Source organism: Panthera leo, chromosome A1, assembly GCF_018350215.1.
Source record: "Panthera leo isolate Ple1 chromosome A1, P.leo_Ple1_pat1.1, whole genome shotgun sequence".
NCBI classification, from domain to species: domain Eukaryota; kingdom Metazoa; phylum Chordata; class Mammalia; order Carnivora; family Felidae; genus Panthera; species Panthera leo.
In genome coordinates this window covers 196,210,328-196,231,306 of record NC_056679.1, presented here as the reverse complement: position 1 = coordinate 196,231,306, position 20,979 = coordinate 196,210,328, and the positions used below count along the sequence as shown (strand labels likewise).

General features: G+C 55.2%; 1 protein-coding gene across 1 annotated transcript; it reads left to right on the top strand.

Annotated features, from left to right (window-relative positions):
• Positions 1 to 408: 408 nt before the first annotated feature.
• Positions 409 to 16,077, top strand: CDX1 (caudal type homeobox 1). Its single transcript, XM_042907655.1, has 3 exons — positions 409 to 853; positions 15,194 to 15,339; positions 15,875 to 16,077. Exons 1-3 carry the CDS (start codon positions 409 to 411, stop codon positions 16,073 to 16,075), a joined length of 792 nt encoding a protein of 263 aa, XP_042763589.1. The 3' UTR covers positions 16,076 to 16,077.
• Positions 16,078 to 20,979: the final 4,902 nt, after the last annotated feature.

The following is a 20,979-nucleotide window of genomic DNA, read 5'->3' as shown; positions in this document are numbered from 1 at the left end:
CGGTCCACGCGGCCCAGGGAGAAGGAAGTGTTCGGGCCGCCAGGCCGTCGGCCCCGCAGGAGCCCCACACCTAGCGATGCCTCGACGCTCGCCCGGGACGCGTCCTCCGCGCCCCCGCCCCCTCCAGGCCCCGGCCCGTCCACCTCCCGCTTGGGGCAGCAATTTGTCTCCTTTTGAACCCCCCGCCCCCGACGGGTTTCCCCCTTTGATTCGCGGCGCGGAGGCTCCCCCCCGCTTTGAAATGCAAACCCGCCCGGGCTGGGGCCGCGGGCGCCCGGAGCTATAAAAGGCCTGGGTGGGGCGGGCGCGGCGGCAGGGCCCGCGAGTTCAGGTGAACAGTCTGCTCGTCGGGGCGGCCGGCAGCGGCGGCTCCAGGGCCCAGCATGCGCGCGGGGCCCCGCGGCCACCATGTACGTGGGCTATGTGCTGGACAAGGATTCTCCGGTCTACCCCGGCCCCGCCAGGCCCGCGAGCCTCGGCCTGGGCCCGCAAGCCTACGGCCCCCCGCCCGCGCCCCCTGGGCCCTCGCAGTACCCCGACTTCACCGGCTACTCTCACGTGGAGCCGGCCCCCGCACCCTCTGCGGCCTGGAGCGCGCCCTTCTCTGCGCCCAAGGACGACTGGGCCGCCGCCTATGGCCCAGGCCCTGCGGCCCCCGCCGCCAGCCCAGCCCCGCTGGCATTCGGGCCCCCTCCGGACTTTAGCCCGGTGCCCGCGCCCCCTGGGCCTGGCCCAAGCCTCCTGGCGCAGCCCCTCGGCGGCCCGGGCGCACCGTCGTCGCCCGGAGCGCAAAGGCGGACGCCCTACGAGTGGATGCGGCGCAGCGTGGCGGCGGGAGGCGGCTGTGGCAGCGGTAAGGACCCCTCCTTTGCCCTGAGCCTTTGGAAGGTTCCCCTGGGCACCGGCAGGTGCTGGGGCCAGGCCCAGTTGCCCCCTGTCTCACCCTTGCCGTGGCCCCGCGTGCCTCCCCCCTTTGGGCCTCCCTGACCTCTCTGGTCGGGGGGTGCTGTTCTCTCAGCTTCCCCCTTCAGAATCCCAGCCTGCCTGAGCCTTAGCTTAGGAAGCACAACCTGTCCTTCTGTATGGATAGGGAAACGGAGACCCTTAGAAGTGAAGAAACTCGCCTTGTGGTTGCCTGGCAAGGCTGGAACTAAAACGCAGGTCCCCAGGTTTATGCCAGGGCTCTTTCAGCAACACTGGCCCTGGTGGTCATCTGTTTCTTCCACTCCCTATCCCAGCCCCAAGAGGAAGCTGCACACCATACCCAGAAGGGGCGGTGCACTGATTGTGTGAACACGGGCGGATCACTTTCCTTTCCAGGTCTCAGTGCCCCCATCAGTACAGTGGAGAGAGTGGCGGGTCATATCCTTTGGACTGAAAAAGAGCCCTCTTCGGTTGAATTGGTGCGGGGGTCCATACCTTGCCATCCCAGGGCCCTCCCTGAACTCTTGACCCTGGGGGAGGGGAAAGCAGGAGCAGTTGGGAAGGTGGCTACTGTTTGGCTCCTGAGACAGTGAACCTCCTGCCCCCAGGCAGGCCTCTCTGATCCACCCTCTTCAAAGGCAGAGGAGGGGGCAGGACAAAGGGCCAGCTTTAATGAGGGGCGGCCTGACCTCCTTTATAGGTCCCCCCTTTGTCATGTAACAGGCTGCCCCTTGGCTCAGTAGTGACTCCTGTTGGCCGGAAAGTGAACACGATACCCCATTGTCCCGACTGTGTCCGGCCTGTCCTGACAAAGGCCACCTGGCCTTAGGGGCGGGAAGTTGGCCTGCCCACCCTTTGATGTCCGACCCCTCCCCCCTTCCTCCAGCTGGGAGGGAGCCTGGGACTTCCCCCACCTCCTCTCTCTCTTCACCCCCATGTCCCTACACACATACTCCTCACTCGCTGGGGCAGATGCTGGGGAGGTCTGGCTATAATTGTAGCACCTTCTTGGGAGGCCCAGGGACACAGAAGCTCCTATCAGCCTCCAGAGGCCTCAGAGGACTGGGGTGGATGCCCCAGCTCTGCCATTCATTTGTGTGACCTTGGCTAAATACTAACAGCTAACATTTATGGAACACTTACTAACGGACCAGGCACTGCCTAAGACCTCGCGTGCATTAACCCATTTAATTCTTACAACATTATTGAAGGTACTGTCATCATCCCCATTTTTACGATGAAAAATCTACAACCTAGAGGGGTTAAACCCTTATGCAAGGACGTATAACCAGTAAATGGTGGGGCTGGGACTTGAACCCTGGCCAATTGACCACCAGGCCTGTGTTCTAATCCTCTAAACAATAGCTTCTCTTAAATTAGTCATCTTTTCTGGGTCTCAGTTTTACCATCTGTGACATGATAGGGAAGGGTCTTGTACCTTTGTTTGATTTTAAAGGGGCCCTTTAGAAAAATCTGGTGGAAAATACAAATCTTCCCCCTAGAAAAAAAGTGTTGCCTAATTCAGCAGATAATCCAAGGGATTCTAGAAGCTCCAAAATGATTTCTCCGTTGACCCTGGTTGAGAACCCTGCGTTAGATTGAATGAGAGGAGGTGTCTGGGGCCACTGACTCCCGGTTTTGTGTCCGTTCCCTGGAGAAATAAGCCTGCTTTTCCTGCTTCTCTATTCTAGTTGTTGCTTCCTCCTGATCAGGCAGCTTTGGAGATGGATGGTGAGGTGGCAGCTGGGAGAGGTCCAGATGGAGGAGGAGTTCCTCAGGAGCAAGGACCTGGAGAGGGTGTGCCAGTGGGGGTCAGAGGACAGGTGGGAGGCCTGGAGGAACTTTCAGGCTGTGTGATGTCAGGCAAATCGCCGTTCCTCTCTGGGCATAGGATCTTCAAGGGAACGGGCCCCAGCCTCTGGTCTCAACCAGTCATTTGAAAACTGTTGTCCCTAGGCAGATAGGAGGCCCAGCTGTAAGTCTGACCAAAGGCAAAACACCTTTCCCCTTTTACTCCCAGAAAGAGAGGGCCAAGGGAGGTTTGCAGGCTCCCAAGGAGAGTGGCTGCCCCAGAAGCCAGGTTAGACTTATTCTGCTGAGGACACAGGCTCGCCAGCTTTCTAGAAGCTAGAAGCTGCTGCCTGTCTGCCCAGGGACATGTGACCAGTGTTCCTGAGATGGGGCAAGATTGGAATGGGGTTACAGACCTATCCTGAGAGAGAGGCCAAGCACCCCCCCCCCCCCACCTACTGTGGCCTCAGTTTCTCCTTCTGAGCCATGAAGACCCCGGGGCTCTGGCGTGCTGCCTGTGTAATGCTGCTCTCTAGGATGGCAAAGGGAAGGTCAGCACCTGCCAGCACACCACCCCCCCCCCCCCCCCCCGCCCGCAACAAATGTTGCTGGCCACCTGGTCCTCTTGCCAGCCCCTTCTCTCCTGCACCTGAGCTTCTAGCACTCTAGAACATTTGAACCGGACAGTTGGGAGACCAAACAGGCAGGTGGGGAACTGAAGCCCAGGGACGGCAAACAATGTACTTGTTTCGCACCAGTGAAGGCTGAGCTGGGATAGATGTTGGGGGAGTCTGTTACAATTTCTCCGATGGTTTCCCGTTGGAAAATCTAGACTCCCTGAAGTCCACCAGACTTTAGAGCATCAGCACCTGGCCCCCGCCTGCCTCCCCAGCCTCGCCCCAGGCTACTTACTCTCTCCTTGGCCACCAAGCTCTAGACACTCCAGCCTTCTTTTACTTTCCCAGATGTGCCATGACCTGCCGCAGGTCTTGTGCGTGTGCTGTTCCCTCTTCCTGAAAACTCCTTGGCCCTAACTCTTGGCAGGCCTAGCTCCTTCTCACCCTTTAGGTCTTCGCTTGATGGTCATCTCCTCAGAGAGGTCCTCCATGATTTCCCAGGGAAGGCTCCCCCTATACACACACTGATAATCTTCGCCATGTTTCATTCAGAGCACTAACCCTGCTATCAGTTTACCCACTTGTGTGTGTGTGTGTGTGTGTGTGTGTGTGTGTGTGTGTGTTGTCTGTTTCCCCACCCACCAAGGTAAACGCCCATGAGGTCCAGAGCCACGTCCATTTGGCCCATCACTACATTCCAGATGCCATCTCAGTGCATGGCATTCAGTAGGGGCTCGATACATTTTGTTGAATGGATGAACAGGACAAGTGTGAGGAACAGTAAGACAGCTCTGAGAGAAGAGGGGGGGAGATGAGATCTGGGCTTTGACATGTTTCTGAGGTCCCAGCCCTGGAGATGGGCCCATGACTGTCCAGCTGATCGAGCTCTTGCCTGTGATGGAAGCCTGGTTCCTCCCCCTCTCCCTCCTGGGACGGTACTGCGGCCTCAGCCGAGGAGGTGGCTGAGATGAGACTGGGACTACCACCTTGGCTTTACCCTGCGGGACAGTGAGAACTGGAGAGAGGAGGGAGAGGCTGTTGGGCTCCATCCCATAATCAAAATATTAACCAATTCTGAGTGATTGCTGTCACTTGACTGGGACCAGGATAGGACAGGACTATAAGGGGTCCTATTTTGTGGTCTTCCTTGTTGGCGTATATAAATACCAGCTTTGTCATTAAGAGGGTTATACATCACCCTCTGTCAAAGGCTCAGCATCTATTCCTTGGGAATCGACAATACTTCGCAGGTTAGTGGCCTTTGGGGTGGTTGATGTCCCACACAGGCCAGGGAGATGCTCACGGGGATGATGAAGCTGTTGCAGCAGGGTTTAGGTCTTGGGCCAGCCCCTTCAGATTTCAGACAGAGAAACTGAGGCCCGGCGAGGGGATGAACCTTCCTCTCCCCACCACAATCCAGATCCCCTCTGTTGGCCCGTTGCCACAGCCACCAGCCTGGCCTCTCACCTTCACCCTCTCTCTGATACCCCAGCTGTCCTCACAACCATTACCAGATGTACCTTTTCAAGGCACATCGCCTGATCCAGAGCATTCCGTGGCTCTCCACTGCCTTTGGAATGCCCGTCTCGTTGTATGTCATTTCATTGCTTTCAAATCCAGCCCCATTTCTGTGGCATTCAGAGCCCTCTTGAGAGGGCTGTTGAAGACACTCTCTCACTAGTTTGTCTAGATACAGAAATGCTTACTGGGGGTGGCTTACGGCTGCGTTTGGGAGCCTCAGGCCTGGGACTGCATTTCTGTTAGAAGCTGCCGAGCCTCAGGCAAGTTAACTTGGATCGTCTCTCTGAACCTCAGTTTCTTCCACTATAACATTAGGATAATAATAGGATTGTACCTTGAAGCAATGGGGCCCACTGAGCCCAGCCCCTCTGCTTGGCACACAGTAGGTACTTAGTATATCAGTGCCTATGACTGTCTCTGCCTGTCCTTAGCAGGTGCACGGAAACACACACCTCACACTCCCTGCCTCTCCAGTCCGGGTCCCTCAACCTAAATTACCCACCCTTCCTTCCTACATCTTCACTAGTTCAAACGCTGTGCCTTCGCTGCCACGGCCACCTCCTCTAGAAAGTCCTCCTTGGTTTCCTCTCCTCCAAGCACTACGTCAGGCCCTTGTTTTCACAGCATTTACCACTGTCTTCTTTACCCCTTCCATCTCCCTCAAGGACCTGTCAGAGTCAGCCCCGTCCTTCTCACCATGCCTTCCCGGGGGCAGGAGCTCGTGGCAAAGCCGAGAACTATGGCATTGGTTGAGTCCTCCCTGTGCACTAGGCAGCGTGCCAAGAACTTTGCACAGGTTTTCTCACTTAAGCTTCGTAAGGACCTTAAGAGGTGCGAGGATCTATTATTAGCCTCATTTTACAGATAAAGTTAATGAGGCTCAGAGAGGGTAAGGTACCTGCTCGAGCTCACATAGCTAGGATGCAAACGGCACGGGCTTCAAACCCAGACTCCACGGCCTAGGGAGTATCTATCAAAGAAAGCAACCCACTCAGCAACCCCAGACCCCTGCCCATGTGCGTCCCAGCCCGGGGGGGGGGGGGGGGGGGGGGGGGAAGGAGGCTGGTCAGGGAGGAGCTGGAAGACGCGGATGGGGGGAGGGTGGGCACGGCAGGGGCCAGGCTGTTTAAAACTGGTTCTCTAGGCAGAAGCTGGATTTGACACCTCGTCTCTCAGATGTAGCTGGGAAGGGGAATGACCCAGTTAGAAGGTGGCAGAAGGCTTTTTTTGGTTGGGTGTTTCCCCCCCCCCCCCCCCCCCCCCCCCCCCCCGCTTTGGCAGATATTGCTGCCGAGAGCTCAGGGAATCATTCTGAAGGTCTAAAACAGCTTTGTTAGCAGTAGGGTCTGGCTGGTCAGGAGGAAGTTATCTTCGTGCGCTGGCCCTCCGGTTTCTGTTCTGGAGCTCCTGGGATTTGGAAACAACGTTTGCGTCTGGAGTCAACGTGGGTTAACTTGTTGAACCCTCCCCATGCCACACTTCAGCCCTCAAGCTTGTAGGGGTGCACAGGGAGGGGGCAGACATTAGTGGAAGCCAAGATTGACCCTTCAAGTTCAACACCTTCCCGTGACTTCCTGTTGCTCTTGAAACCAAATTCAAACCCCTCACCCCAGGGCTCAGAGCTCTGCTGGTCTCTCCAGCCTCACCATGTGCCTCTCCCATTCGTTCATTTATTCGTTCAGGTAGGCAGACTGGGGACTCTGGCCAGGAAGGCAGACTGGGGGCTCTCGGGAGCTGGCATTATCTGCCCCTTGCTCTGCTACTCTCTGCCACAGGGCCTTTGCACATGCTGTTCTCTCTTCCTGGCACATTCCTCTCATCTTTGATATAGAAACCTCCTCAGCCTTCAGGTCTTGATTGAAATGTCACCTCCTCCAGGAGACCCCCCCAAAATAATTAAAGGAGGTCCCCCCCCACCCTCCACCCCTGCAACTTATTCTGGCTCTCAGCTCTATGCTTACTTTCCTTCATGCTAATCCCAGTTTGTAATTATTTTGTTTGTTTGTTTTTAATCTGCCCCCCTCCCATGAAAGAGGGGAAGGAATGGTTTAACAAATCAATCCTGATCATCTACCATAGTAATAACGACATCAACTAGTACCTAGTAAGTACTTGGCACATGCTTAGCATTTCCTCAAATGCGGGTATTTCTGACCCCAGAACTGCACATTTCTGCATTAGATTAGTGGCTTTGACTAAGGCTCTGGGAGCAGGGGAGCTGGACGGAAGGACTGAGGTTGAGCTGACCAGCTGGTGGGCTGGCTGTGGGGGCCTGAAGTGCCTCTTGGGCTTTTGGCCTGAGTATCTGGAGGGTGGTAGCCATTTACCGAGATGAAGGAGGCCAAGGAGCAGATTTGTGTTGCATATTCAGCAAAGACTCATCAGGTACTCACTGTGTGTCAGGCACCATTGTGGGGCTGTGGGAGCAAGACGGCATCGTCCCTACCCTCGCGGAGCGGACCGGGGGAGCAAGGCGCTGAGGGGAGGGGGCTTGCAAAGGTCACCCCGTGATCCAGGAAAGGGCTGGAGCCTAGAGCCCCTCCCTGCATCGCACCCAGAATGTGTGACCTCAGGACGCAGGCCTGCAGACAGTTGGGCAGGAAGTTGACTTCCAGGGTGACCCTGGTAGGGCAAGGCTGAAAGGGGCACCGGGAAACAGCTCAGAGAGGCCTCAAGCTGTTCAGGCCTGGGGGAAGACGCGGAGGGACACAGTCGCTGTTTGCCAGTCGTGGAAGGGCTGTTCTGGGTCAAGGGCCCCCCCTTATTTTTTGGCTCCCCTGTGGAAAAACCGAGGGAAAATACAAGTAGGTGGTGGATGTAAAGAACAGGCTGCTTTGCAGATATACAAGCACACTCCGCTTAGGATGCGACACAGCTGTGGGCATCTGGCCCGAGGGAGGGTTTTGGTCTAGGAGGGCTGTCCAGTTGAACTTTCTGTGATCGCGGAAGTGCTGGGTATCTCTTCTGTCCAGTCTGCTAACTAGCCACTAGTTAGTTAATTCGTGTCCTCAGTTTACAGGTGTATTCCTGGCATCCAGAGAGGTTCGGTGACTTGCCTGGGCTCACGTCGCTGGCCTGTGGCCAGGCGGGGGTGGAACAGACAGGTCTCCCCAACCCTGAACTTTTCTGTCTTCCTCACTGCCTCCCTCAGCCAGGCCAGGCCGTGTGCCTCCACAGAGAAGACATGGCAGGGGACGATGCCAGGGTGGCCTGGGAGGAGAGGGTGCAGTGCCAGCTGAGTGCTGTGGCTGGGAAGGAGGGCGACAGTGGGGAGGAGAAGCTGGCCTAAGGCTGCAGGACCTCCCCATGCCCCTCCCCCCCGCCATGCCAGCCTCACCCCTGCTCCAGAGCTTGAATGAGGAACCGTGATGGAGCAGCCTGGGCCTGGCCACACAGCCGGAACAAGGACCCAATCAGGGCGCAGTAGACACCCTCAGGGCCCAGGAAGGGACATCCATTCATCATGAAACCGGCCAGGTCAGGGCTGCCACAGCAGAGGTCCCACCCCTGCTGGCGGGATGGAGAATCAAGCCCAAGCCAAACATCCATACGCAGCGGCCGGGCCGGATCTCCCCGCTCGCAGGCCAGTGTGTTCCTTGCCCTGCAGCTCCCCATCGGGCCGCATTCCTCTGTCTCCCTAGGGACCCTTCCTGCATCCGCTTCCACAAATAGCTCAGCTGTCCTTGACATCCCCTTAGCTCTTTGCCCTTTACAAACTGCTTTCCCGTCCAAAGCCCGAAGAAGTTTAGTCACTTGTCAAGTCCTTCGGCCTGGGCCCAAGCCCTTAGAGGAGGGCTCAGAGCTGCAGAGAACTTCAGAATCTACAGGCCCTCAGCGCTGATCTTCTTCTGATGCACGGGAGAAACTGAGGCCTGGAGAGGAGAAGGGGCTTATTCAAGACCACACAGATGGCACAGAATTGGGGCCAGGAAACACTGACTTCAGCTAGTGGTGCAGAATAGCGTCCGTGGGCTGCCAGAGACGGCAGGGAGAGCAGGATGCCGTGGATCAGGGCTGGAGTATTTTTAACAGGCCTACCTGCGTACATGTGCGCATACTGCGTGTGTGTTTGTGTGTTGGGGGGGATTGTGATGCACAGTCAGGATGGGGCTGGACCACACAGGGAGGGGGCATGGAGGGTTGAGGCTGGGTCGGTGTTCCAGGCCCTGAGGGCCGGAACTGGCAGTGGCTTCCCCAGGGCCACAAACCTAGCAGGAAGAGGACAAAGGAAGTGCTGACCCGGGGGCCATTCGATTTTCCTGGAGCCACCCACCCCGCCCTGGGGACAGAGGCTGAACTCTGTCCTCGCCTGGCCCAGGCTGGGTGGGAAGGCCCCACCGCAGGCCGCTGTGGCTCCTGTCCCCTATCCTCCAGCTGGGCAGGCCCGGTATCTAGGCTCTCAGACAGGGAAATCGGTCTTAGAATTCTTTCGGCAAAAATAACAAACACAACCAGAGAATCAACAAACATTGGGAGCCTCATGTTTCCAAGTTGGAGAGGACCTTATAAATAAACAGTCTCATCCAGTACATCCCCCATTGCCCAGATCCATTTCCCAGCCTTTCTGCTACAGGGCTTATCGTGCCACTGTTGGAAATCAGCACGGTCTGCCCATCCTTGCGCACCTACTAAGTGCCAGGTACTGCGCTAGGTGTCCTCCATTTATGTCAAGTGATCCGCTGTGCTCCCCGGTGGTTGGAGATAATTATGGGAGTCCTCACCCTGTGTGAGAGGTTCTAGTGCTCTTTCTGAGGCTAGACAGACCTGGGTTGAAATCCCACCTGCCAGATGTGTGGACCTCTCTGAGCCCCAGTTTGCTTACCTGTAAGTAGGGATCACAGTTGCCCAGTTTTTTTCCTTCCTCCCTTCCTTCCTTCCTTCCTTCCTTCCTTCCTTCCTTCCCTCCTCAACAATAAATTGTTGAGAGATGTGTGCGTGTCCACACGTGGACGTGTTGGCCATTATTAGAATATTAGTTGCCTGCATTGTATAGATACAGAACATGATGCTCAGAAAGCTGAGGTGACTGGTCCTAGATCACCCAGCCAGTGAGAAGCTGTACTGCACAATCCCAGAGGTCTGCTTGCTCAGACCACCTCATGCCTGGGACACCTGAGAGCTCGTCACACATCAAATCCCTGAGTCCCATTTTAGCCCCACCGAATCTGAATTTCTGGCTTAGAATCTGTGCTTTTAAAGAGCTTCCCAGGACCTCCAGTGTGCATGCTTTCGGAGATGGGGACTTTGCTACCTCCACAGCCGCCCAGTGCACACGGATGGGCCATTCCTCGTGTCCCAAAGCCTGAGCAAAGAGAAAGCCTCTCATTTGGGTGAGTTATCCGAGGATCTTCCCTGGTGTGCTCACCACTGAAGAGCTGGAGGGGGCTCCCCACCCCTCCTCCCACCCACTCGCACTGGCATCTGGCCCGGAGGGTTATTCATTAGGTGGCTGGGAGCGGCTGGCCTCCGTCAGACACCTGTTGCAGGAGCCCGGACTTCCCTCTCAGCCCCAGCATCCCAGGGGCCTGTAAATCATTCATCCCAGGGCCCTCTCCCTGCCTGCTGCTCTCACACACCTCCCTGCCCCCTCCCTCCTGGGCTCCTGGGTGGCGCAGGTGCTCATAGGAGGGGGAAGGGAGGGTGGCTTGGGGCAGTCAAGAGTTCTGGCCTAGAGCTGGGACTGGAGCCCAGGGCTCCTGACTGTCATTAAAAATACAAATTCATATCGCACATGGTAAAAAAAAAAGAGAGAGAGAGAGAGAAAGAGAAAAGAGAAAAGAAGGAGGAAAGGAAGGAAGGAAGGAAGGAAAGGAAGGAAGGAAAGGAAGGAAGGAAGGAAGGAAGGAAGGAAGGAAGGAAGGAAAATAACAAATGAGGGGAGCCTGGGTGGCTCAGTCAGTTAAGCGTCCAACTTCAGCTCAGGTCATGGTCTTGTGGTTCGTGGGTTCGGGCCCCATTCCGGGCTCTGTGCTGACAGCTCAGAGCCTAGAACCTGCTTCAGATTCTGTGTTTCCCTCTCTCTCTCTGCCCCTCCCCCACTCGTTTTCTTTCTCTCTCTCTCTCTCTCTCTCTCTCTTTCTCAAAAATAAACATAAGAGAGAGAGGAAGGAAGGAAATAAAGGAGAGACAGGAAGGAAATAAAGGAAAGAAAGAAAGAAAGAAAGAAAGAAAGAAAGAAAGAAAAAGAAAGAAAGAAAAAGAAGGAAGGAAGGGATGGAGGGAAAGAAAGAAGAGAAGGAAGGAAGAGAAGAAAGAAAGAAGAAAGAAAAAGAAAGAAAGAAGGAAAGAAAGGAAAGAAGGAAAGAAAAGAAAGGAAAAGGAAAAGAGAATCCTCTCAAAGACTCTTACATTCTCACCTTCCTGAGGCCCCACAGCTTCTAGCTCCCTCTCCAGAGGCAGCCCTGTTATTGGCTTGTATATTCTTTTAGAAAGAATTCTATGGGTACACATACATGTGTGAGTGTGTATGTATGTGTGTGTGTCTCCCCATTTTTATACAAAAAAACAGTAATATGCCATTCACGCTATTTTGTCTTTTTTTTTTCTCAACATACCTTAAAAATCACTCCATATTAGTATGTAGGGACCTTTATAGTTTCTTTCTTTCTTTTTTTTTTTCTCACCATTTTATTTATTTTTGAGAGACAGAGAGAGACAGAGCATGAGCAGGGGAGGAGCAGAGAGAGAGGGAAACACAGAACTCGAAGCAGGCTCCAGGCTCTAAGCTGTCAGCACAGAGCCCAACGCGGGGCTCGAACTCACAGACCGCGAGATCACGACCTGAGCCGAAGTCAGACGCTCAGCCACCTGAGCCACCCAGACCCCCCAGTATAGTGTTCCTCTTCGTGGACCTACCGTCTCTTGTTTAGCAAGTTCCCTACGTGTAGACATGTACAGTTTTTAGTCTTGTGCCTTTCAAAACAGCCATAGCTTTGGGCACTTTTTCTGTGAGATCAATTCCAGGAATTGGGATTAATGGGTTGAAGGGTGCGTGTTAAATGAGGCTAGATAGTACCAAGTTGGGCTCCAAGGAGAATGTTCCAGTTATTACTCCGTGGACAGCATATGGGATCTGTTGGTTCCCGGACCACAGTGTGATACCAAATGTTTTGTTCTTCGGCAGAGCCATTTTCTTAGCAGTAAAAATGGTGTGCTTTGAGAGCTTCACCAGATAGAGGTTGGCCAGTGGTTCCTGAGCTTACCAGCCCCATCTCCTGGGCCCAGAGAGGAGGCGACAGGGTCTGGGGGCTGGGTCTGCCCTGGCAGGAACAGCAAGAGATAATTACGTGGCTAGAGCCCTATCTCCTATCTGGTACCCCCCTCCTCAAATCTGGGATGAGTCATGCTACGGTTTGAGTGGCCAGAGCCCAGGGTTTATACCGCTACCAGGCAGGATGGCCCTCGGCAAAGATGCCCCCCTTCTGAGCCCCAGTTTCCCCCCATTACGAAACTGGGTGTGATGGATCCCCGCTTGCTCATCAGAAAAAATGGGAAGGAGTCCTGGGTGCCTGAGAAAAAGGGTGTCTTTGTAAGAGCTGCTCGTAATCTCAGGCTGTTTGGGTGGGAAGGGAGCCTTGCAGCCCCACTTCAGGCTGTGAGTGTTCTGGGAATTTTCAAGGGCCCACCCAGCCTGTGGACCATCCAGCCCCAGCCCAGGGCTCTTGGGGGCCTGTCCTCACCATGATCTGGCCCCTCCCTTCCCAGAAGTACAAGTATAGCAGTGGTCTGCTCTTTGAGCGTCTCTTGCCCAGGATTAGGGGGCCTCTTGGGGGGCTCTGTGGACCCTAAGCCTGACGGGGTGGGGAGTTGTGCCAGGAGCAAGGAGTGGGACTCTAGACCAGATGACATGGCCTTGGGCAAGTCCACACTTGCAGGGGGCTTCAGTGACCCCGACTGTACAGGGAGGTTGAACTAGAAGGACTCACGAGGTCTCTATTATTTGGACCTCCAGCAGTTGTATAACCTGCTGGAACCCTCAGTCTCTTCATCCGTAAAATGGGAGGAGACTAAACCGAGCCCTTCTGGCGTTAGCCCAGCGAAGATGCAGAGCTCTGTTGGGCTCTGGGGGTGGTGGCATTAGGCAGAACTGTTTTTGAGTTGGCGTTGAATTTTCTAGGCCAAGGAAGGGCCCATCTGGAGCCAAGGCCTCAGCAGCCACTCCCTTGTCCCTTTCCTGGGCCAGACCTGGCCGAGGGCCGAAGTTGTCCCGTGCTACATCAGGCGGTGGGCTGAGGTCAGTGGATGTGGAAGCGTCCAGTGTGGTTCTGCTGCTCTGGCAGGAAACCCAAGGAAAAAAGCCCAGAAACATCTGCTGTCTCCCATTTTCCGCAAAACCATTTGGCTCTTGGGGAGCCCGGTGGCCGTCCTGCCAAGCTGCGTGGGCTTAGTAGTGGGGCGGGAGCTGGGAGAGGGGTGGGTGGTTAGCACAGGGGTGCTGAGGGACAGGCAAAGCCAGAGCTGTGACCCCGGGGGGGTAAAGGCCAGGCTGTGTGGGGGTAACTGGGTAAGGTGGAGCAGGGTCGATGGTGATTCCAAGACCCGCCATACCCTGGTGGGACACACGTGTGGGCCTGAAAGTGCTTGCGTGTGCCTCCTATTTATAGCCAAGTTCTCAGCTTCTTACGAAGGAAGCTGGTGTTTAGTCAGGCCCCCGCACCAGCCCAGGCCAAGCATGACTCTTAATATTCTCTCCAGACAGACCTCTGATCCCAGCCCCAAAGAGAGCCCTGACATTAACCCCAGTCGGTCCTCAAGTCCAGCTCTTGGCCCCAGGCTGAGCCCTGTAGAGAAGCCAAGCCACATCCTTCTCTCTCCTGGGTTACTGCGGGACTATCTGTGCTTCCCCCATCCTCTTGCCAATCTGTCCTCCATGCAGCAGCCAAAGTCATATTGAAACCTACATCAGACTTCCTGTCTCCTGGGCTCAGAACCCTGCAATGGCTCCCATCCCAGACAGAGTAAAACCCAGAGTCCTTTTCATGGCCTGTAAGGTTCTGGATAGCCTGCCCCTCTGTCCTTGCTCACTGCAGTCTGGCTATGCCAGCCTCCTCACTGTTCCTCACACATGTCAGATGTCAGGCATGCGCCCACCACGGGGCCTTTGCACTTGCTGTTCCCTGCACCTGGAACCCTCTTCCCCAGACACCTGCATGGCTATTTCCTTCGCCTCCTTTAGATCTTTGCTTAAATTCCCCTTCTCAGTAAGACCTTCATGGATGACTCTATTTAAAATCACGTACTCTCTCCTCCCCAAATTCCCAGTCCTCTTTTCCTGCCTTCTTTTTCTCTGGAATACCTATCAACTAACATATCAAATATGTAGTATTAACATATCAAATTATTTTGGTCTAGCTCCCTCCACTAGAACCTAATTTCACTGTGAGAAGGGATTTTTTTTTTTTTTTTTTTTAGTTTTGCTTACTGGTATACCCCAGTGGTTGGCCCACAGCAGGAGCTCAGTAAATATTTGTAGCCTGAGCCTGAGTCACTGCTCTGTGCCCGCAGAAGAAGCGGCAGTGTGGATGGCTCTGGGCAGACCAACCCCAGCTTGGGGCTTGGTGTCTAGGGCCAGGGCCTTTTGAGGTACCTGACAGGTCCTCAGGGCCACCAGCTGTCTCAGTGTTTTCTGTTTGGTCTCAGGGCCAGCAGCCACCAGGGGTCTGATGGAAATTGAGGAGCGCCCACCCCAGGACGGTGCGGCAAGCTTCTGCCTCTACCTGTGGTCGCTCTTCCCCACTCTCTTCTCATGCACTGGAAAGAGGGGCAGCTGACTCGTCATTAGTCTCCATCTGGCCTGGCCTGCCAGGTGACCCTCCGTGTCGCCGGTGTGAGTGCCTGTGGTCTCAGGATCCTGAATCAGAACTACCAGGGGGGCTTGCTAAAAATGCAGACTCTATCGCCAGGCTTTCCAGTTCACAGGGTCAGGGATGGCCGGGAAGCTGTGTTTTCCACAAGCTCCCCAAGTGTCCTTTGCGCAGCGGCATCTGGAAACTGCTGGGTTAGAGCTGGTGGAGCTGGTGATCACAGTAGGGTCAGAGGAGCCGGATTGAAACCCCAGCTCCACCAGCAGCTTGCTGTGTAACCCTGAGTGAGTTGCTTCTCTTCTCTGAGCCTCAGTGCCTCCCCAAAAGGGGATGAGAGCAGTGCCTGCCTCTCAGGTTGGGGGTCTCCAAGCCTGACGTTGGGGGAGTAATTGTTACCCCAGGCCTCGGTGTGTGTCCCTCCCCATCTCAAGGTTCTCCCTTGGGGGCCTGGATTTCTCCCTTCACGGGGCCCTGCCTGGGCCTTTTACAGGCCCCACCCACCCCCTCACCACGTCTCCTGGCCCCTCTGCTTCTCAGGTAAGACCCGGACCAAGGACAAGTACCGCGTGGTCTACACCGACCACCAGCGCCTGGAGCTGGAAAAGGAGTTCCACTATAGCCGTTACATCACCATCCGGCGGAAGTCAGAGCTGGCCGCCAATCTGGGGCTCACTGAACGGCAGGTGTGTGGGTACCCCCACCTTAACCACGGGAGCAGTACTGGGAGTCTGGCCTCCAGGCTGTCAGGCAGATTACGGACTCAGTCAAGGGAGAACAGAGAGGTTGAGTCTCTGGCCATAGTCACACAGCATAGCAGAAACCCAAACCCCACTATCCCTGACCCCCAACGGGGGGGGGGGGGGGGGTAGGAGATCTGCTTAGCTATAGGCTACAGCAGGCTATGATGATTCCTGTTTAAGTCCCAGGGAGCACAAGGAAGTCTTCCTGGAGGAGGGGTGTTAGAGCATGGCCTTAGAAAATGGGGACAGAGGAGGTTACAGAGAAAGTTGTCTTTAGGGTTGCAGGTTGTAGACGGGGAGGATGTATTCAGCGTCCATGAATAGTCTGGGTGGTGGTGCAGGAGGGAGGCCCGAAGCCCCCTGTGGAGAAATAAGAGCCCAGCTATCCTCCCTCTTCCTCTCGCTCTGCCTTTTGGTCTCCACACCCCCCCCCCCGCCACCCCCCAGCCTAGCCCATCTCTGCTCTCTGATACCACAGGTGAAGATCTGGTTCCAAAACCGGCGGGCAAAGGAGCGCAAAGTGAACAAAAAGAAGCAGCAGCAGCAGCAGCCCCCACCACCAGCCCACGAAGTGGCCCCCACCGCAGCTGGGCCGTCCCTGGGGGGCCTGGGCCCCAGCTCTGCCAGCCTCTTGGGTGCCTCCTCCCCAATGCCTGTTAAGGAGGAGTATCTGCCATAGCCCCCTGCCCCCACCCCGCGGGCTGGGGGCCTGGGGACTCCGACGCTGGGCATGTGGCTCCCGTTAAGGCCTAGGAGGCTCGGTCTGAGTCCCGGCCCTGCCACTGACCTTCTAGGTAACCTTGGACAAGTTGCCCACCCAGCCCTTGCATCCCCTTGGCCCATCTGTGCAGTGAGCCTGTGGGAGAAGGACCTTTCCAGCTCCTGTGTTCTAGGCCTCAGGGGGGTAAAAGAACCCAGGGTAGGAGGTCTCAATCCCCAGAGGGCTAGGTGAGGGGCAATAAGTCCCTAGGTCCCACCTCCCCTTCCATAGGTTCAAGGGTGGGAGGCCCCTGGAGGGAGTGCACTGACTCTGGAGAAAGGGGGTAGAGCTGAGAGAAGATGGAAAGCTTGCAGCCCGGAACCGAGGGGGAGGGATGCGGTCAGCTCACACCTGCCTCTTCCTGCAGCCTCCCCTCCGGCTGCCCCCCACCGCAAATTGCCCTGACCCCTGTCCAGGCTGGATGCAAAGCGCAAAGCCCACAAGACGGAACCAGAGCAAGAGGCTCTGATGACCGACTCCTCTGGACCGCAGAGCCATATCCCCCCGCGAGCATTCTCAGTGGGGCCTCCAGATGGGGGGGAGCCAAGGGGGGCCAGAGGGGCAGCATCCACCTGCCTAGTTTCTGTCACCCCACTAGGCTGTCCCTTAGGGCCCAGGCCCCAGGGAGTCCCCGGGGGACTTCCTCTGGACCAAGCGGCGCTCACAGCTGGGCAAGCGTTGTACACAGAGTGGAATCTCTTGGATGCAGCTTCAAGAATAAATTTTTTTTCTCTTTAAAAAGAAGTATAAAAATCATTGTACACAGCATTAAAGGAAGATGCTGAAGAAGCATAAACCGTCCTCACCCTTCCCTAACAATTGCGCGGTCCCCTCCAGTCTCTGTAGGCCTGTAACAAGGTCACCTTTAAAATGTGTTTGAAAGATCAAAAGAGGACATTGTTAGAGTAAGTCCATGAGACTATGTAAAATTTTAAGTGCATCTTATAAGCAGAATCATCAGACCCAATATATCAGTTGTTTTTTTTTTTTATTACTCAAGTACTTTCAGCTCACATTTTTCTTTCAACAGATGATACTCATTGGGAACCCCCGTGTGCCAGGCCTGGCTGAGCCCACAAAAGTTCCTTGGCCCACAAAAGTTCCCAGTCGGAGCTATGCCCTGGGCATCAAAGGAACAGAGCATCCGGGGAGCCCAGAGTGGGCTCCCAGCTTATAGCAGAAGGTCTGGGAGGCTTCCTGGAGGAGGTGATGTTTGGATTGGGGCCTAAAGGTCTAGTAGGTGCTGTCAGACCAAAAAGAGACCAACATACTCATAAAAAAGAGTACTGACAATGTGAACTTAAAATATAATTTTTTTTAAACTCCTGAGACAAGCTACTGTTCTCAACTCCCTTCCAGGGGCGGGCAGAAGTCTGGGGCCTTCGCTCCTGAGAAGCCTCTGGTGCCAGCTGCCTGCCCCTGTTTACCGTTCTGGGATGTGGCCCAGCCATAAAAAGTGTGTGCAGCCTGCCTGCCTGCCCTTTGCTCCTGGGGCACGTGACAGCAATGCACAAGGTGGATCCAGTCCCCACACAAGCCCCTGGGAGCAGCAGGCACTTCCCCCTCCTCCTGCTGGTGGCCTGGGAGACAGCACAGCTTCCCCGAAGATGGTGGGCATCTAAGGCCTGGGAACAAGGCGGTACCAGGGAAAGGACTCTGCTTCCAAGAGCAGAGGAGGAAGGTTGGTGGAAGGTGCAGTTGGCAGCGCGCGGATTCTGACCTTCACAAATATTTGCTGTGTGACCCTGGGGTAACTGCATCTCCTCTCTGGGCCTCATTTAAGAAGTGGCTCAGGTCAAATAAGTTTGGCAAGTCCCGCAGACTCAACCCTTCTGGGGGTGAGAGTGGCACGTAAACACATCAAAGGCTCTGATATGTCCAGCAGCAAAGAAACCCCTTGACTTTTCTTTAATCCAACATTCTCCATGCTTTGCTACCCAGGAGCCCCCTACCAGCCCCTGCTAGCACCCCAGGGAGCACCACACACTCTGGAGTGTGGGCATGCTGTGGGCTGGAGGGCCATGCTTCAGCTGTAACTTGGTGTTCACGGCACGTTTTGTCACATGGCCTGGCCTCCGGCTTGACTACCTCCAAGCTCTGAGACTTCAGACAACTTACTTAGCTTCTCTGAGCCTCAGCCTCCTCGTTTGTCAATGGAAATGAAACACTTTGACCTATCCAGAATTTAGCACAGGGTAGGTGCTGTCTTTTAGCCACCTGCTTACAGGGCTGTTGTGTCCTAATGTGAGATGCTGGCGGGCCCGCCTAATGTCCCCACCACCCCAAGGCTGAGGACAGATGGTGGTGTGGAAGATCTGAGGCAGGGCAAGCCTGTCCCCAGCCACAGGAAAACCTCTGTCTGGCTGGAGGGCAGTGGCCGGGCCTGGCAGGCTGGGTGAGCGGCAGGTGAAGCCCACGTGGAAGGTCAGGGGGCTAGGTTGGGCCCACAAGTGAGGTTGATCACCTGTCAACCTCCAGAAAAGAGGAAACCTTTATCTAAAGGGACTTTCAAGCAGTGTCATGGGCTGCCTTGTGAGACAATGAGTTCCCTATCACTCAGAGGGTCCCCCCAGAGCCTGGGGTGTTGTGGCTCAAGAAAGGGACCCTTCCTGTCCTGTCGGACCCAGAAGCCAGCCCAGTGCTAAGAGGTATTCTAGCTTTCCTCTCGTGAGGAGCTGCTGTTACTTCTGTTCTGTATATAGCAATTTTATGTCCCCGTTCCCCCTGGGGGGCAGGCGCCGGTGGCTGGAGACTGGGGCTCCAGACAAACATCAGATATGGCTTGGCCTGGCCCTCAAAGGCCCATGGCCTGGTCATGGCCTGCAGCAAATCAGAAGCATGCCCATCAGCACTATGTTTTGCATGCAATTTCATCTGCAGACCCCTAATGCCCCGCTGAGAACCTCAGTCTGTCTCGACTGCCAAGAGATCAGTGTGGGCAGAGCAGAGAGGGCCACAGCTCCACTCTAGGGGAAGACTCAGCCCAGCTCTAGGAATAGAAAGGGTCTCCCGCCCCCCAGGGTATGTGTGTGCACACGCACGTGTAACGGATTGTGATGGGGATTTGTCTGAGGAAACCAGCCTGGCTCCTGGTGGATGAGGTGCCCCGCCAATGGGATGCAGAACCTGGGAGCACAGCAGGCCTAGGAGAGGGCGGCTTTGGAGGGCAATCCTGTCCCAGCACGGCCGCACCAGAGCCACTTTCTCTGAATCATACCAGATGGACCAGCAGCGTGATTCCTCATTTTTTACAGTCGCCACTCGCTGGTGTAACAAAACACATGCTCTACAGTGATACAGTCTGAACGTTTCAGCAAATTAAAAATGTTTATTTATATGCATTTAAAAATATCTCCGTATATAATAAAAGGAAGTACATTTTCATCTAAGACTTTCCTTAAATCAGCACACATCTCCATTAGACTTCTGGTTTGATGTGAGACCAGGAGAAATGAGAGAGAGAGAGGGAGAGAGAGAGGGGCGGGAAGAGGGAAAGAGAGACAGATTATTTACTGGTTGGGATTCCTAAGTGCTGTCTTTCTGCCAAGTAGTAACCAAACTTCCTCTGGGAGAGGGGAGAGGGGACAGCGGCTGCAGGGGACGTCAAACACGCTTGGTGTTCTGAGGGTGACTGAGGGTTCAGTGGGCAGACTGACTTATGTGGACAATATCTTCTAGAAGATGTTGGGATTTTGTTTGTTTGTTTGATGAAGACCAGACTTTTCCAACAAGGGCTGTGGTGATAGGGCAGGGGATGGCAGAAAGCTGTGATCTGGAGGGCAGAGCCTGAGTGGGCTCAGACTCCTAGATGCCAGGACTAACCCTGCCTCTACTTCACACAGCGATTATGCAAGTCCTGCCTTTTCTGGGCCTCGGTGTCCCCATCTGAAAAGTGGGAGCCTGGATCCATTTGTACTCACAGCCTCAATGACTGCCTCTGATGTGCAGTGTTCACCCCATAATGTGTTTGCTTGTGGAAGGCTAAAGATCCAGTCCTGTTCCCTCCCATTACCCCAAGGCTGGCTCCCCCCAGGACTGGGGGGACCAGGTGCAACTGGGAGGGGGCCATAAAGAAGCCAGTCTTCCAGGGCTCTTGAGCCAATGCCTCCCCTCTATTCCCTCTTCCTGTAGTTCTCCGGACCTTCCGTAGGATCTGATGAAACCCAAGTACCAATGGGAGGGGGTTGTTCAGCAAAGCTGGAGCCTGTCCTATAAGAGAAGAGGTGACAGTCCCTGGAGGGGGGGGGGGGCGGTGGGTGGGTTCCACCTGGGCCTTCCTGGATTCAGGAGCTGCTGGCTTTTGCCCTCTTGGCTTCTCTCCAAAGCCCAGAGGTTCAGTGCTCTGTGTGGCCTTGGGTATATGACTTCACTGCACTCTGAGGCAGGTTCCTCAGGTGCAAAATGGGGACGCACAAACCTGTCTTCCCAAGCTGTTGGAAAGAATTACAAATTAGATATTAGATATAAGCCTTCATCAAACGAACACAGTAGGGTTCAATAAATGTTCCTTCCCTTCACATTCAGGCCTAAAGGGCTCCTTCCTCCTGTATCTGGAGAGCCCCTGGCCTGCCCTTGAGGCTGGACTTAAAGAAAGGGGCCTCTGGGTGAGCAGGTGTGCCCAGAACCCGCCAGCCTCTTTCCCGAAGCACACTTCAGTGTAAACCCTTCTTGCCCCTTCCAGACTCCGCGGGTATGAGAGGCAGCAGACCCTTATCTTCCCCATGTTGGCTGATGGTAGGGCAACCCTATGATTTAGTGTCTGAACTGGGACACCTTTGAGTGAAAGGGGCATGATTTGCAATGCATATGCTGGGTCCACTAGC

Coding starts and splice junctions, on each gene's coding strand:
- CDX1 (XM_042907655.1), top strand. CDS start 409: ATGTACGTGGGCTATGTGCTGGACAAGGATTCTCCGGTCTACCCCGGC. Junction 854..15,193: donor GGGAGGCGGCTGTGGCAGCG/GTAAGGACCCCT, acceptor TCTGCTTCTCAG/GTAAGACCCGGACCAAGGAC. Junction 15,340..15,874: donor TGGGGCTCACTGAACGGCAG/GTGTGTGGGTAC, acceptor CTGATACCACAG/GTGAAGATCTGGTTCCAAAA.